Raw genomic sequence first — 15,666 nt, 5'->3', positions numbered from 1 at the left:
TGGCCATGACCAGGAGAGTCCAGTCCAACCCTGTCTGTCCAGCTCCTGCTCACCCCTAAGTTCCTTTTATCAAACCCTTGTCACGCTGCTGGGGTCAGTCCTGTTGGAATGGACACCCTCACTCGACTCCGAGCTCAATGGAGGTGGGTCTGTAAACGCTGGTCTGCCCAGGTGTGCACGTGTGTGAGTGTGTGTCTCGGTTAGTCCCACATCCAGGCGTCTGCCATTTCTTGCCTCATCTGGTGGCCTTTGGAAGGGTGAGTAAGAACGGCTGAACTCTGAGACATTTGACTCGGTCTCTGCTTTAGCAGCATGGTGGGTGGTAAGATAAGCCATTCCTATTGGGAGGTTTCTCCAAGATTTCCAAGGGCATTTTGCCATTCGGAATTATTTTTTTTCTGAAATTATCTTCTTATCCTCTGCCCTTTGCTTTCTGGGGACTAGGTATGATGTTTTTGAAATGGTAGTAAAGTAGTCATTTTTGCCACGTCTCTGACAAAAGGGTGCTGTGATCTCTTGTTACCATTGTGTGTGGAGTGGGGAGGGGATACATATGTGAATGAGGTGGGTTTTGTGGAAAGTTCAGTCACAGATGGCTGGCATTAAGGATCATGAATCTATCATCTGTCATTATTTCAGAAAGCCGGGGATATGATTTCGCTATTATGTTTGTGCCCTGAGATTATTCTCCCTGAAAGTGCTCAGGAAAACACTTTGAGGTCGCTAGAAGCTGATCTGGGAGCCCGTGTTCCCAGCTGATCAGGATGGAGTGCCTCTGGGCTTTGGCCTGGGAGCATTTTGATCTCAAGGAGCCCACTGCCCTTTGACCTCAAAGCTGGCCCAGCATCACGTGTCCCCCTACGCGGGTAGGGGTGTAGGCCCCCGAGTGTCCCTTGCAGGGAGGGGCAGCTGCCCCCTGGGAGCCGAGACCCAGGGACACCCTGCCAGGTGCCTGTGTCGTGACTTCCAGAGAAAGCCTGCCTTCTGGTCGCTGTTTCTGCAGCCCTGAGAGACCCTGTTCTCGCTGCATTTTGATGAGGAATGATGCTGTGGTTTCCCATTCCCTTCCACCCAGATCTGTTTTTGTTTTTTGTTTTTGTCTTTCAACAGGCTAACCGGCCTCCCGCAAAGCTTAACCTGTTAACCTGCCAAGTGAAAACCAACCCCGAGGAGAAGAAGTGTTTTGACCTAATTTCACGTAAGCTTCTTTCTCAGACACTCTGCTGCAGAGAAATTATTTTAAACTCTCGTCTAGGGCATCAACCCTATTTCAAACAGTGCATTTTGAAGAATTGGTTTTCATGGAGAAATGCCTTTTTTCCGGTGACAGCATCCTCTCTTTCCCCCTCTGGTGACTACAGTCAGCTTGCCGGTCTCTTGGGTTCAGGACATGAAGCTGCTCCACTCGGGGGCTCTGTAAACCCGCCACATCCTCTCCAGTTCCCAGGCCTCTGGTTTCCTCTTTGTAAACAAGGAGATTGTGCTACATCAACCCTCCAGCCTACAGTCCTTTCACTGTGAAAACAGGGCAACTCTGTCTTCAGAGCCCCTTTGACTTGGGGGATGTTAGAAACGCTGCCATACTGGTGTGATGCGGCCCCCAGGAGAGCCCTTGAGACCCCCCAGGTTGGAAATCAACTTGTTTTTCCACCATAGAATCAGTGTTTCTGTTCCTGCGTGCTGCTTGTTTTGGGGGCACACCCAGAAGAACCCCACAGACTGCTTCTTTGTGGCATGAGGCCTCTCGACCTCCCCTGAAGATGAATGCTGTCTCATTAGCCTCAGTCTCTCCTCAGATCACGCGGCTTTTAAAGACGTGTGTGGAGGTGTATTATTGATGCTGGGGAGTTTACTATGTAGTTTAATGCTCACAGCCCCTGGAACGATCAAGGGAGACAGGGCAAAGTGAGAAGACCCTGGCCTGATGAGCCTCCTGAGAGGCCTGGGAATCAGCCTCCTGACAGACCAGGGCTCGGCCTCCGGCCTGACTCTGCCTGACTCTTCCTGCTGAGCAAGTTGCTGGGGGCACGCATCACTAAGATACCTTTGTTCTTTTAACACACATGGGTGGTGGGGAAACACAAGTCAAGCTACAGACGGGCAGCAAGGGTGCAGTTTTGAGTGTGGGTCCACCAAGCCCCCAGAAGCACCCATTCCTCCTGAGCCTCACCCTGCAAAGCCAGCTTGGCTCTCTCACCCAGAGAGCCCAGAAGACGAACAGACGGACCACCGGCTTTAGCTGTTTCCCTGCAGGATCCTCCTTTACCCATCTTTCCCCTAGAGGGGGATTGCCGTGCTGATCAAGCTGTCTGTGAGCCTGGCTGCTCAAGGAGGACTTTCCTATGGCCAGGCCAGCCCTTCCGGGAGTGCGACCTACCCCCTTGCCCTAGATACCCTCTCCCCTCCCCCCCATTTATAAATCCAAGTCCTGAGCTGTTAGCCTCAGATCACGTGGTCCACTTGGTTGGGTTGGAGGTGCAGAAGCCAGAGATGGTCTGGGTCAGTCCCCTGAATGGGACGGACCCTCAGGGTCCACACAGAGGGCAGGTGGCCAGCTGGAGCCCGAGCCCGCAGTGGAGGAGCAGCCCAGCCCAGGACCCGGCGTAGCGGGGCGCCGACCGCATCCTCTTGCTCTTCTCCCTCTGGCCAAAGGTGCTAGAAACTATTCTTGGTGTAAAGGCATCTTACTTAGTGTGCATGCCAGGGAATTCTTATTTGGCAATCTTCACGGACGTGGGTTGCTTTACACACACACACAGACACACACACACACACACCTTAATTTTCCTTGGGACACACACACACTCCTTGATTTTCCTCAGGACACACACACACACACACACACACACACACACCTTGATTTTCCTTGGGACACACACACACTCCTTGATTTTCCTCAGGACACACAGACACACACACACACACCTTGATTTTCCTTGGGACACACACACACTCCTTGATTTTCCTCGGGACACACACACTCTCTCTCTCTCCTTGATCACACACACACACACACTCACTTTCTCTCTCTCTCTCTCTCCCCTTGATCACACACACACACACTCACTTTCTCTCTCTCTCCCCTTGATCACACACACACACACACTCACTTTCTCTCTCTCTCTCTCTCCCCTTGATCACACACACACACACACTCACTTTCTCTCTTTCTCTCTCCTTGATCACACACACACACACTCACTTTCTCTCTCTCTCTCGATCACACACACACACACTCACTTTCTCTCTCTCTCTGTCTCTCCTTGATCACACACACACACTCACTTTCTCTCTGTCTCTCCTTGATCACACACACACACTCACTTTCTCTCTCTCTCTCTCTCTCTCCTTGATCACACACACACTCACTTTCTCTCTTTCTCTCTCCTTGATCACACACACACACACTCACTTTCTCTCTCTCTCCCCTTGATCACACACACAAACACACTCACTTTCTCTCTCTCTCTCCCCTTGATCACACACACACACTCACTTTCTCTCTTTCTCTCTCCTTGATCACACACACACACACTCACTTTCTCTCTCTCTCTCGATCACACACACACACACACACTCACTTTCTCTCTCTCTCTGTCTCTCCTTGATCACACACACACACTCACTTTCTCTCTGTCTCTCCTTGATCACACACACACACTCACTTTCTCTCTCTCTCTGTCTCTCCTTGATCATACACACACACTCACTTTCTCTCTGTCTCTCCTTGATCACACACACACACTCACTTTCTCTCTCTCTCTCTCTCCCCTTGATCACACACACACACACTCACTTTCTCTCTCTCTCCCCTTGATCACACACACACACACACACTCACTTTCTCTCTCTCTCCCCTTGATCACACACACACACACTCACTTTCTCTCTCTCTCTCCCCCTCTCTCCCCTTGATTTTCCTCGGGGCCTGTGCCTGGTCTGACCGTGAAGTGACTTGGGGAGAATGGAGGGTGTTAGCCTGACGTCAGATTGGGGCCTCTGGACAACCTGCCGTGGCCAGGGCTTCCCCAGGACCCGGGGTCTGCTTGGGGTGGGTGAGGCCCTGCACCCCATGTAGACTGGAGGCAGGGAAAGTGGCCTCTCCTCTCTTCCTAGCATCAGGCAGCGACGCCCCACTCGGCCACTAACATCTGCACTGCAGGATCAAGTTTATTTTTCTGAACTTGACACATTCTCTTAAACCCCTTTCATTTCCTCAGTAACGGGGGTGGGGGTGGGGTTTCCCCTGGGTGTCAGAAGAAAGGCAGGAGGAGGCTGGAACCTGGAGTCAGAAGACCTGGCACACTCGTTCCTACCCCTTCACCTCTCATGGCCTCGGCCTCCTCTCGGCCAGCTCGCCAGAAGTCTCCTGAGGACTAACGTGCCTGCACGGGTGTAATAACAGCGGAGGCTGGGATGCCGTGTTTGCGCACTTCAAGGGGCACAGATGTTTATTGTGAACCCAGAGTATAGGCACGAGTGTAATAACAGCGGAGGCTGGAAATGCCATGTTTGTGCACTTTGAGGGACACAGATGTGTATTGTGAACCCAGAGTATAGGCCCTGCCCGGCCCTGCCCTGCTGGCTACAGAACTTGGATCTCCCTCACCCCTTTTTCTTTCTTTTTTTGTGTTTTAAATTTAACTTTGTTTTTTATGTTGTTTCTGGATTGATTGTAGACAGAATTTCTGTATATCCCTTATCCAGCCCTCCTAATACTGACAGCTTAGTACAGAACTGCCTAATGCCATTAGCTAGTCACTCAGTCGTGTCTGCCTCTTTGCGACCCCATGGACTGTAGCCCACCATGCTCCTCTGTCCATGGGATTCTCCAGGCAAGAATACTGGGTGATCCCACTCCAGGGGATCTATCTTCCTGACCCAGGGATCAAACCTGCGTGTTCTGCACCTCAGGCAGATTCTTTACCATCTGAACCACCTCCAGGCCATGTCTGGAGCTGTGAAAACCAGGACGTTTGCATGGCTGCGATGTCCGTAACAGAGTCTTACTCACATTTCACCATTTCTTCTGTTAGTGTCCTTTTTCTGTTCCAGGGCTTCACATTGCTCCTGCTGTTTCGTCCTAGTCTGCTACAGCCTAGAGTGGTCCCGTATCTTTCCTCGTCTTTTGTTACTTTAATACTTTGAAAATTATTGATCAGCTTTTTGGTCACCTGACTCTAAGTTTGTGTTCCTCTGATGCTTTCCCACAACTGGACTGAGGTTACACATTTTGGGTGAAGAACCCAGAAAGCTTGTAAGATCCTTGCTTTAGAAAAGGCTTTTTTATACTATTCAAAGGGCCATAGCAATTGGGACCAACTCTGTAGCAAGTTAAAAAAAAAAAAAGACTGGTTCTCTTTAGACTTGGAGGAACCGAGGCGGCTCGCTAATTTGCATCACAAAGCCACACTTTCAGAGCCAGGGCCTGCCAGCGAAGGGGTGGGAGTGCCTGATTGTACACAAATCTTTGACTTCCTAGCGGAGTTTAGACTCTTCCCGAGGTTAATTACAAACCACTTTCTTTTGGAACTGTGTGTGAATTACTGTCCAGGCTTACAATTGACAAAAACCCCCTCTTTGCCCTGCAGATGACAGGACGTACCACTTTCAAGCCGAGGATGAACCGGAATGTCAAATGTAAGTCACACAGCGGAGGAACCTGGGACGGGCCATTGTCCTTGGGATTTAACAGAGCGTCACTGTTACTTCTCTAGATGGATGTCTGTGCTGCAAAACAGCAAAGAAGAAGCTCTAAACAACGCATTTAAGGGAGATGACAACACGGGGGAAAATAACATCGTCCAGGAGCTGACCAAGGAGATCATCTCGGAGGTCCAGGGCATGACGGGCAACGACGTGTGCTGTGACTGCGGGGCGCCAGGTGACCCAGCGGCCCCCTCCCAGCCTGGGGGCTGTGGAACCTGGTCACGGATTTTCGCTGTCCTGTCACATGTCCGGTTCAGAGCAGCCCAGCCCAGCCCAGGCTTCTTGAACTGTGTGCAGACTGTGTGGGGAGAGGGTGCTTGCCTCACAGCCCTCAGGACAGGCCACGGAGGGGAGAGAGCTGGAATTTATAAATGCTTTCTGAGAACTGAAAACGGAAGCACACAGCAAGGGTGAAGCTGGGGTCACTGGTCACTGTTGGCTGGAGGCTGCGGTTCCTTCCGGGGTTTGATCCATCCTCTCTTTGTACTACATCTGCGGCAGCTTTAAGCCACTGTCTAGCCAATAACCCTGGAAGAGCCACTGGCTTTGTCAGATGGCAGTTTTCCTGTTTGGAAAGCGAAGGGACCAGTCCAGACCCCTTCCAGCTGCCATGTTCTGTGAAATGAGGTTTTTATTTCTGAGTTTTGATAAAGCCTGCTGGGCTTCCTGGGTGGCACTAGCCATAAAGACCCTGCCTGCCAGTGTGGAGATGTAAGAGACATGGGTTCGATCCCTGGGTCCAGAAGATCTGGAGGAGGGCATGGGAATCCACTCCAGTGTTCTTGCCTGGAGAACCCCATGGACAGAGGATGCTGGGGGTGACAGCGCGTAGGATTCCAAAGAGTCAGACATGACTGGAGCAACTCTAACACTCACTGGGGTTTCATTTTTAATGGACAGAAATTATCATTGTAGATTTTAACAAACAGTACTTTAAAAGTTTAAAGAGTTGACTTACTCCTGTAATTCAGATGGAATGGTGTTGGTCAGGGGAGCTGCAGAGTAGTGTTTTCTGAATATTTGTAAAATGGGAAAGGTTGTGGCTTGGTTAGGATGGCCACTTACCTTCTCGTTCCTCTAGTTCTATGATGATTTTTATTGAAAACAAAGCAAAGATAGAGTGGACAATTGAGACGTGCCGTGGTGTGGGGCGGGGGGTTCCTGTTAGGTTGGAGGCTGAATTTGGGGGTAATTCGAAGAATTACCTCATGAGGCCTTGGGCCATTAATAACATGTCTTTGGCAGGAGATGAGGTGGGTAGCAAAAGTAGTAAATCGCACTTTTTTCTTAGATGAGTACTTGGACTTATAACACTCTTATAAGGAAGAAAGAGCTACAACATTTTTGTTTTAAAATGCTAAGACAACACTAAGACTATAAAGTATTAATAACCTACTTTAATATGACATGGCATATTAAAGCTTGTTACTAAGCATGACACAGTGGATAACAGCAGAATAGGTGCAGAAAAGTGGAAACACAGGTGCCCAGAAGTGTTTCCAAACTCGGATAAAATTTTTATAACTTGAACATTTTAAAAATAACTTCACGATTCACATGACCAAGGTTGCGGTATTTACCTGCAATGAGTTTCTGAGGGCAAACAAGCAGTTCTAAAGAGAATTGAACTTCCGGGCTGTGCTCACGTGTTCAAGTGTATTTTATTTTGAATTCAGAGTTTTTCAGTAAACCTAGCATGCAGCAAACCTTTCTTGACTGCTTACTGCGGCACGTGGTTAGGACACTTTCGCGAATAAGTGAGCATGCAATGCGAGCTGGGCTTGAACCCGGCTAAAGGCAGGGCTGCGGTCTAACTCCGCAGCATCAAGCAAGGCCCCTGGCCTCTCTGAGCAAGATCATAAAGGCACCGGCCCTGTTTGCATCCAGATCCTCCTGTATGTGTTAAATGAGTTATTCAAGGAAAGCACCTGTAATTTCTAAAGCTCTTGTTACAGGTGGAGCTATTCCTACTGTAATTGCTTCAGCTCTGTGCTGAGCAGAGCTTGGCATCATCACATAGTAAGTGTTCTCTCCTGGCATCATTAGCGTCTTTGACATACAAACATGTGATTTAAGACTGTCCCCCATGTGGCACTAGACTGTTCCCTTTGCTGATACAACCTGGTTGCTGGTGGGTGTGGTCTGTGTCCAGGGACCCATGACCGCTAGAGGGCACTGTGTCCTATTCTACACACAGCCCTGTCCCTTGGGAGTATTTATTCACTGAATGGAAGGATGGGCAGGTGGAGCTGTAGGAAGAAGGGGAATAGATATGTGCACGTGTGCACTGTGTGTGACTTGTGTGTGTACTTAGTTGCTTAGTTGTGCCCGAGTCTTTGCAACCCCATGGACTGAGCCCACCAGGCTCCTCTGTCCATGGGATTCTCCAGGCAATGGAGTGGGTTGCCATGCCCTCCTCCAGAGGATCTTCCCGACCCAGGAATCGAACCCAGGTCTCCCGCATTGCAGGGGGATTCTTTACCATCTGAGCCACCGGTGGTAACTAACGATGGATGAGGGTTCCCACTGCACCTAGGATCCCGCTGCATGGTGCATCAAAACTCCATGTTGAGTAGTAACTGTACAAGAACAAAGTTCTGACCCTGGCCCCTCCTCACAAGCTTTGGTGTTCCTCGCTGTCTTTGGCAGATCCTACGTGGCTCTCCACCAACCTTGGCATTCTGACCTGCATCGAGTGTTCCGGGATCCACAGAGAGCTGGGGGTCCACTACTCCAGGATGCAATCCCTGACGTTAGACGTGTTAGGAACATCTGAACTGCTGGTAAGCTTGAGGTCCCTTGATTTTGGGATTTTGGAGTGAACACAGATGAGCTGAATGTGAGGTTTCCATTTTGGTCTTCTAAAATTCCCCTGGGCCTGGTAGCTGTTGATATTGCCAAGTACATTTGGGTAATTAGAAACTCACGGGTAATCCCTCCTCCTCAGCTACTAGAGGTTTAGGGTTGCAAAGCTTTATTCTTAAATGAATAAAATGGAAGTGAACTCATAAAGGAGCGTGAAGACTGGTGTGAGCGTTGGCAAAGTCTGATTCACCCCAGGCATTGAGAGGACACGGAGTCCAAAGTCCAGAGACAGGAAAGACTCCTTCTCCAGAGACGTCAGCCAGATTCTCCTGAGTCTGCGGACACTGCCTGGCTCGAGCCTTGGGTGGACTTTTTCTCTGCCCCTTATTGTTTGCCTTTTGGGAGAGATAATGATATTTGCTTCTACTGCCTGTATTTCTTTAAAAAACAAACAAACAAACAAAAAAACCTCTCATTCTTGGTTCAGCAATACACGTAGCCATGCACTATAGATCACTATTAAGAGGTTGAAGCATTTTCTGTGAAGTGACTTTCAAAGCCTGGAGACTGTGGTCCCATCAGGGACCAAGTGCTTTGGGGACACCTAAAACATGAGCTCTTTGGAGTGTTTTCAAAGTCTGTAACTGCTGATTAGAAGGCAGTATTTGAAGTTCTTTGTTGAGATAGCCAAGCATTGGACAGTAAATATTAAGAGGATATTGATTACCATTGATTTTAATGTCAAGAGCAATAGTCTTGGCAGAAAATCAATTGCTGTGGTCAATAGACCTCTCGAGGGGCCATAAGTCTTATTGATGACCATTCTGGAACCAACATGTCTGAACTTGTAATGCATTTTGAACTATCTTGTCAAACAAATCCTTCGTGTCTTTCCAAGGAATTCCTTTATAGTCTTGAAAGACAAAGCTGGGAGAAACTACAGTGGGTTCTGGTAGCCCAGTTAGTAGCATCACTGATTAACTGAAGTTTAAAACTAAGCTATATCCTTAGAGCCAAAGCAAAAAGAATACCCAGCTGTGGATGTGACTGGTGATAGAAGCAAGGTCCGATGCTGTATTGCATAGAGCAATATTGCATAGGAACCTGGAATGTCAGGTCCATGAATCAAGGCAAATTGGAAGTGGTCAAACAAGAGATGGCAAGAGTGAATGTCGACATTCTAGGAATCAGTGAACTCAAATGGACTGGAATGGGTGAATTTAATTCAAGATGACCATTATATCTACTACTGCGGGCAGGAATCCCTCAGAAGAAATGGAGTAGCCACCATGGTTAACAAAAGAGTCCGAAATGCAGTACTTGGATGCAATCTCAAAAACGACAGAATGATCTTTGTTTGTTTCCAAAACAAATCATTCAATATCACAGTAATCCAAGTCTATGCCCCAACCAGTAACACTGAAGAAGCTGAAGTTGAATGGTTCTATGAAGACCTACAAGACCTTTTAGAACTAACACCCAAAAAAGATGTCCTTTTCATTATAGGGGACTGGAATGCAAAAGTAGGAAGTCAAGAAACACCTGGAGTAACAGGCAAATTTGGCCTTGGAATATGGAATGAAGCAGGGCAAAGACTAATAGAGTTTTGCCAAGAAAATGCACTGGTCATAACAAACACCCTCTTCCAACAACACAAGAGAAGACTCTATACAGGGACATCACCAGATGGTCAACACCAAAATCAGATTGATTATATTCTTTGCAGCCAAAGATGGAGAAGCTCTATACAGTCAGCAAAAACAAGGCCAGGAGCTGACTGTGGCTCAGACCATGAATTCCTTATTGCCAAATTCAGACTTAAATTGAAGAAAGTAGGGAAAACCACTAGACCATTCAGGTATGACCTAAATCAAATCCCTTATGATTATACAGTGGAAGTGAGAAATAGAATTTAAGGGCCTAGATCTGATAGAGTGCCTGATGAGCTATGGAATGAGGTTCATGACATCGTACAGGAGACAGGGATCAAGACCATCCCCATGGAAAAGAAATGCAAAAAAGCAAAATGGCTGTCTGGGGAGGCCTTACAAATAGCTGTGAAAAGAAGAGAAGCGAAAAGCAAAGGAGAAAAGGAAAGATATAAACATCTGAATGCAGAGTTCCAAAGAATAGCAAGAAGAGATAAGAAAGCCTTCTTCAGCGATCAATGAAAGAAATAGAGGAAAACAACAGAATGGGAAAGACTAGAGATCTCTTCAAGAAAATCAGAGATACCAAAGGAACATTTCATGCAAAGATGGGCCCGATAAAGGACAGAAATGGTGTGGACCTAACAGAAGCAGAAGCTATTAAGAAGAAATGGCAAGAACACACAGAAGAACTGTACAAAAAAGATGTTCACGACCCAGATAATCATGATGGTGTGATCACTCACCTAGAGCCAGACATCCTGGAATGTGAAGTCAAGTGGGCCTTAGAAAGCATCACTATGAACAAAGCTAGTGGAGGTGATAGAATTCCAGTTGAGCTATTCCACATCCTGAAAGATGATGCTGTGAAAGTACTGCACTCAATATGCCAGCAAATTTGGAAAACTCAGCAGTGGCCACAGGACTGGAAAAGGTCAGTTTTCATTTCGATCCCAAAGAAAGGCAATGCCAAAGAATGCTCAGACTACCGCACAATTGCACTCATCTCACACGCTAGTAAAGTAATGCTCAAAATTCTCCAAGCCAGGCTTCAGCAGTATGTGAACCGTGAACTTCCTGATGTTCAAGCTGGTTTTAGAAAAGGCAGAGGAACCAGAGATCAAATTGCCAACATCCGCTGGATCATGGAAAAAGCAAGAGATTCCAGAAAAACATCTATTTCTGCTTTATTGACTATGCCAAAGCCTTTGACTGTGGGGATCACAATCAACTGTGGAAAATTCTGAAAGAGATGGGAATACCAGACCACCTGATCTGCCTCTTGAGAAATTTGTATGCAGGTCAGGAAGCAACAGTTAGAACTGGACATGGAACAACAGACTGGTTCCAAATAGGAAAAGGAGTATGTCAAGGCTGTATACTGTCACCCTGTTTATTTAACTTCTATGCAGAGTACATCATGAGAAACGCTGGACTGGAAGAAACACAAGCTGGAATCAAGATTGCCGGGAGAAATATCAATAACCTCAGATATGCAGATGACACCACCCTTATGGCAGAAAGTGAAGAGGAACTCAAAAGCCTCTTGATGAAAGTGAAAGTGGAGAGTGAAAAAGTTGGCTTAAAGCTCAACATTCAGCAAATGAAGATCATGGCATCTGGTCCCATCATTTCATGGGAAATAGATGGGGAAACAGTGGAAACAGTGTCAGACTTTATTTTTGGGGGCTCCAAAATCACTGCAGATGGTGACTACAGCCATGAAATTAAAAGATGCTTACTCCTTGGAAGGAAAGTTATGACCAATATGCTAGATAGCATATTGAAAAGCAGAGACATTACTTTGCCAACAAAGGTTCGTCTAGTCAAGGCTATGGTTTTTCCTGTGGTCATGTATGGATGTGAGAGTTGGACTGTGAAGAAGGCTGAGTGCCGAAGAATTGATGCTTTTGAACTGTGGTGTTGGAGAAGACTCTTGAGAGTCCCTTGGACTGCAAGGAGATCCAACCAGTCCATTCTGAAGGAGATCAGCCCTGGGATTTCTTTGGAAGGAATGATGCTGAAGCTGAAACTCCAGTACTTTGGCCACCTCATGCAAAGAGTTGACTCATTGAAAAAGACTGGTGCTGGGAGGGATTGGGGGCAAGAGGAGTAGGGGATGACAGAGGATGAGATGGCTGGATGGCATCACTGACTCGATGGACATGAGTCTGGGTGAACTCCGGGATTTGGTGATGGACAGGGAGGTCTGGCGTGCTGCGATTCATGGGGTTGCAAAGAGTCGGACACTACTGAGTGACTGATCTGATCTAATCTGATCCTTGGCAAGACCCAAGCAGTGTATTCTTTGTTACATGGTACGGTTATTGTTAATGTCATAATGCATACAGGCTGCATCATAGATCTGTGTATTCAGGCAGTGTCCTGGGTAACTGGAGACAGTGTAGACATGAAACCTTGGTAACTGGGGACAGCACAGACGTGAAACCCTCACGTGTATTTTCATTGAGCACTGCTAAACCAGGGTAGCTGCTATACAACCCTTTTTGTTGTTCAGCTACTCAGTCATGTCCAACTCTTTGCAACCTAGTGATTTAAAAAAGAAAAAGAAAAAAGAAACAGTGGGAAGTGTTAACTGGTTTACGTTGAGGTTTAATTGCTGATTTTGCGTGCGGCACTTTGCAAAGCACTTTGTGTGTATTCGTTCATTTGCTCTTCAGCCCCGTGGCCTTGGTATATTATCCCCATTTTACAGAAGAGGAACTGAGGCTTAGAATGTTGTAACAAGCCCAAGGTTATGTGTTATCCACACACCAGGTCTGGAATGGGGGCCTCTTTAGTCAGAGCTCACACTCTTAACCCCCGAGGACTCACCCCATGGGGAGTGCATAAACCTCACTGCAGCCCCTCTGTATATCCCCCTCCCCATCCCTGACAGTGTCTACAGCCAGCTCTCTGGGGGGCAGAGACGTCCTGCTTTGTATCTGCTCAGTGACATGATGTAAACACTCCCACTGGGGCCGTTTTCAGGCCACCGTGTGAATCACTGAATGAGCCATAAGAAAGAGATTTGGTCACACACACATAGTAAGCTCACCCCACAAGAACACTGTTGTTGCAAGTATCTTCAAAAACAGAATACTAAGATGTAGGAAAATCAGAAGTGATGAGTTTTGCGGACTGTTTTGTTTTTAGTATGATTTTTATATTAAAGCCACGCCATACTGCTTTCAGGGTCTTAGTTCCCTGACCAGGGATCAAACCTGGGTTCCCGGCAATGGAAAATGCGGAGTCCCAATTCCACTGGGCCACCAGGGAATTCCTTAGTATAGTTTATTTGATCATGAGTTTATAGAATGTAATTTTTAATAATGACTGTTAAACAGCTGAGCTCGTATAAGCTGGTGGGAGCCTGATACCAGCACATCTGTTACACCTGCTTAAACACGTCTCAGAAATTTATCTGATGGTCTGCATGAGACTGTTGCCTACTGCAGAGGGAAGCGCCAAAGAGGGCTGGAAGGAAAATGTTTCCATCTCAGTGAAAGGAGGAGGTGACTTCTGATCCCTGGCTCAGAGCTTCCTTCCTGTCTCTCAGAGCCTCATCTATGTAATCTCTCAGGCGTTTATAATCTGACCAACTCAGCCATTATGGAGAAATCCAGGCAGAGGCCGCTTAACTGACAGCTGCAACTATTTCTGATGTCTAATCTCTGCCTAAACTCCCTTATCTAAGCCTCTTTTCCTCCGTGATTGTCAGAAAAACAAAGGGCAGAGGCCTGAATCACGTGGCATTTATTCCCACCCTGTCTTTGCCCTGAACTCTAGCCACTCGCAGGCGGGGGAGGTCTCCCCGCCTCTCATCCCAGCCCGGTTACTGCGGGCGTGACCCCACGCCAGCCCCTCATTCGGCAGGTGTAGTGTGTGTCAGGTGTTAGTAACACATGTAAAGCATGAGAATTTCAAGCCTTTTTAAAGCACCCGGTTATTTTGTTTAGACAGATGCTGCCTGAACAAAAGATCTCCTGAAGGCTTGACTCACACATATCCTGTGTGTGAATGTATGTGTTTAGTTCCACCTGGTACATAATGAGAATTATCAAGTATCGTCATCTCCTCCTCCAGAAGGATTGGAACAAAATCCTCCCAGAAGAATGATCTGCGTGTCATAACGTGTGAATCCTCCAGCTGGACCGACTGCTTCCTTTGTGAGCTTTTCAGGTTCACAGAGCCGTGGTGTCAGGGTCCTGGGCTGGTGTGTTCATCGGAGTGTGTCGTCTTCTGGGGTTGCACATGGTAACTAGACTCTCTGAAAGAGATATGAGGGTAAACTGGAGGAGGACTTGTGGGCGTATCCGAGGCTGCAGCCTGCCCTGAGCCAGGGTCCCAGCCCCACACGGGGACTGCTGTGACATGAGACGGGGTTTCGAACAGCCTGATGGAGACAGCAGAGACATGAGCAGGCAGCTTCGTTTCCTGTCGGCATTGCGTTCGGAACAGACAGATGCTCACCCCGTAAAATGCCGCCCCTGTCCCCCCGAATGGCCTCAGCGTAGCCCTCATGATGGAAGTCTTTAATTCTGTCTAAATTGTCTTGCAAACAGCTTCCCCTGATGTGGTGCTTCACCATTTCTTTTTTAATTTGTTTTTGTTTCAAGCACGCTGGAGTCCCATGTTTACTGCTGGAGTGGTTTTAGCAGCATCCGTGAAGGTGGCTGGTTGGCAGTCATCTTTTCTTCCCTTTTCCTTCTCCTGGAATCAGTTCTTATTCAGTGGAAGGAAACGGGTAATTGAAGTATTAATTTGATTAGTTCAGGGAAGCTGTGCCATCTTAACTGGCGTGCACCAGCTTAATACCCTTAGATGTTAAAGCAACTCTGCTTTCAGAAGGCCTCCTGAAAAGCAAAGATTTTAAAAAGATAAATTCCCTCCTTAACACAGAAGATTATGATTTCAGCTCCAATTTTTAGATCCTTCATAGAACAGTATTGTTGGTATGAGACTCCTAGTTTCATATGATCAGTTTCACATTGTAAATGAAGTTACTAAAGAAAACTTCAGTGTTCTGTAATTGAATTTGAGTCAGTAATTTAAAGGCCTTCCCAGGTGGTGCTAATGGTAAAGTATTCACCTGCCAATGTAGGAGACGTAGGGCACATGAGTTTGATCCCTGGGTTGGGAAGGTCCCCTGGAGAAGCGAATGGCAGCCCACTCCAGTATTCTTGTTTGGAGAATCCCATGGGCAGAGGAGCCTGGCAGGCTATAGTCCATGGGGTCGCAAAGAGTCAGACACGACTGAAGCGACATAGCACGCATCCACAGTAATTTAAAAATCATCTAACATCAGAGAATGGGGTCAGAAACCCCAGGAGCCCACAATCCTGATTCAAGCCCGTTTTGTGACCTCATGCCTCCTTCTCCTGAGGTGGTTAACAAGCTATTAAATGCAAAGCAAATGAACTAACAGCTGGATCTGTGAGAGAGGTGAGAAGAAAACCCTCAGAAACTGAGAGCCTCCTTACAGATGACACTGCTGTTTCAC

At 47.4% G+C, this 15,666-nt stretch overlaps 1 protein-coding gene across 4 annotated transcripts in view; it reads left to right on the top strand.

Moving 5' to 3' along the window:
- Window positions 1-15,666, top strand: part of ASAP2 (ArfGAP with SH3 domain, ankyrin repeat and PH domain 2) — a 158,573-nt gene that overhangs the window by 112,991 nt on the left and 29,916 nt on the right. For all 4 annotated transcript variants that reach the window (XM_061433341.1, XM_061433340.1, XM_061433342.1 and 1 more), the window contains 4 exons: window positions 1,111-1,198; window positions 5,592-5,640; window positions 5,718-5,884; window positions 8,359-8,492. In XM_061433341.1, coding sequence (XP_061289325.1) covers window positions 1,111-1,198; window positions 5,592-5,640; window positions 5,718-5,884; window positions 8,359-8,492 — 438 coding nt within the window. The remainder of the gene's footprint in view (window positions 1-1,110; window positions 1,199-5,591; window positions 5,641-5,717; window positions 5,885-8,358; window positions 8,493-15,666) is intronic.

This window comes from Bos javanicus, chromosome 11, assembly GCF_032452875.1.
Source record: "Bos javanicus breed banteng chromosome 11, ARS-OSU_banteng_1.0, whole genome shotgun sequence".
NCBI classification, from domain to species: Eukaryota; Metazoa; Chordata; class Mammalia; order Artiodactyla; family Bovidae; genus Bos; species Bos javanicus.
Note: the sequence above shows the minus strand (reverse complement) of the source record. Positions and strands in the feature narration are given on the sequence as shown.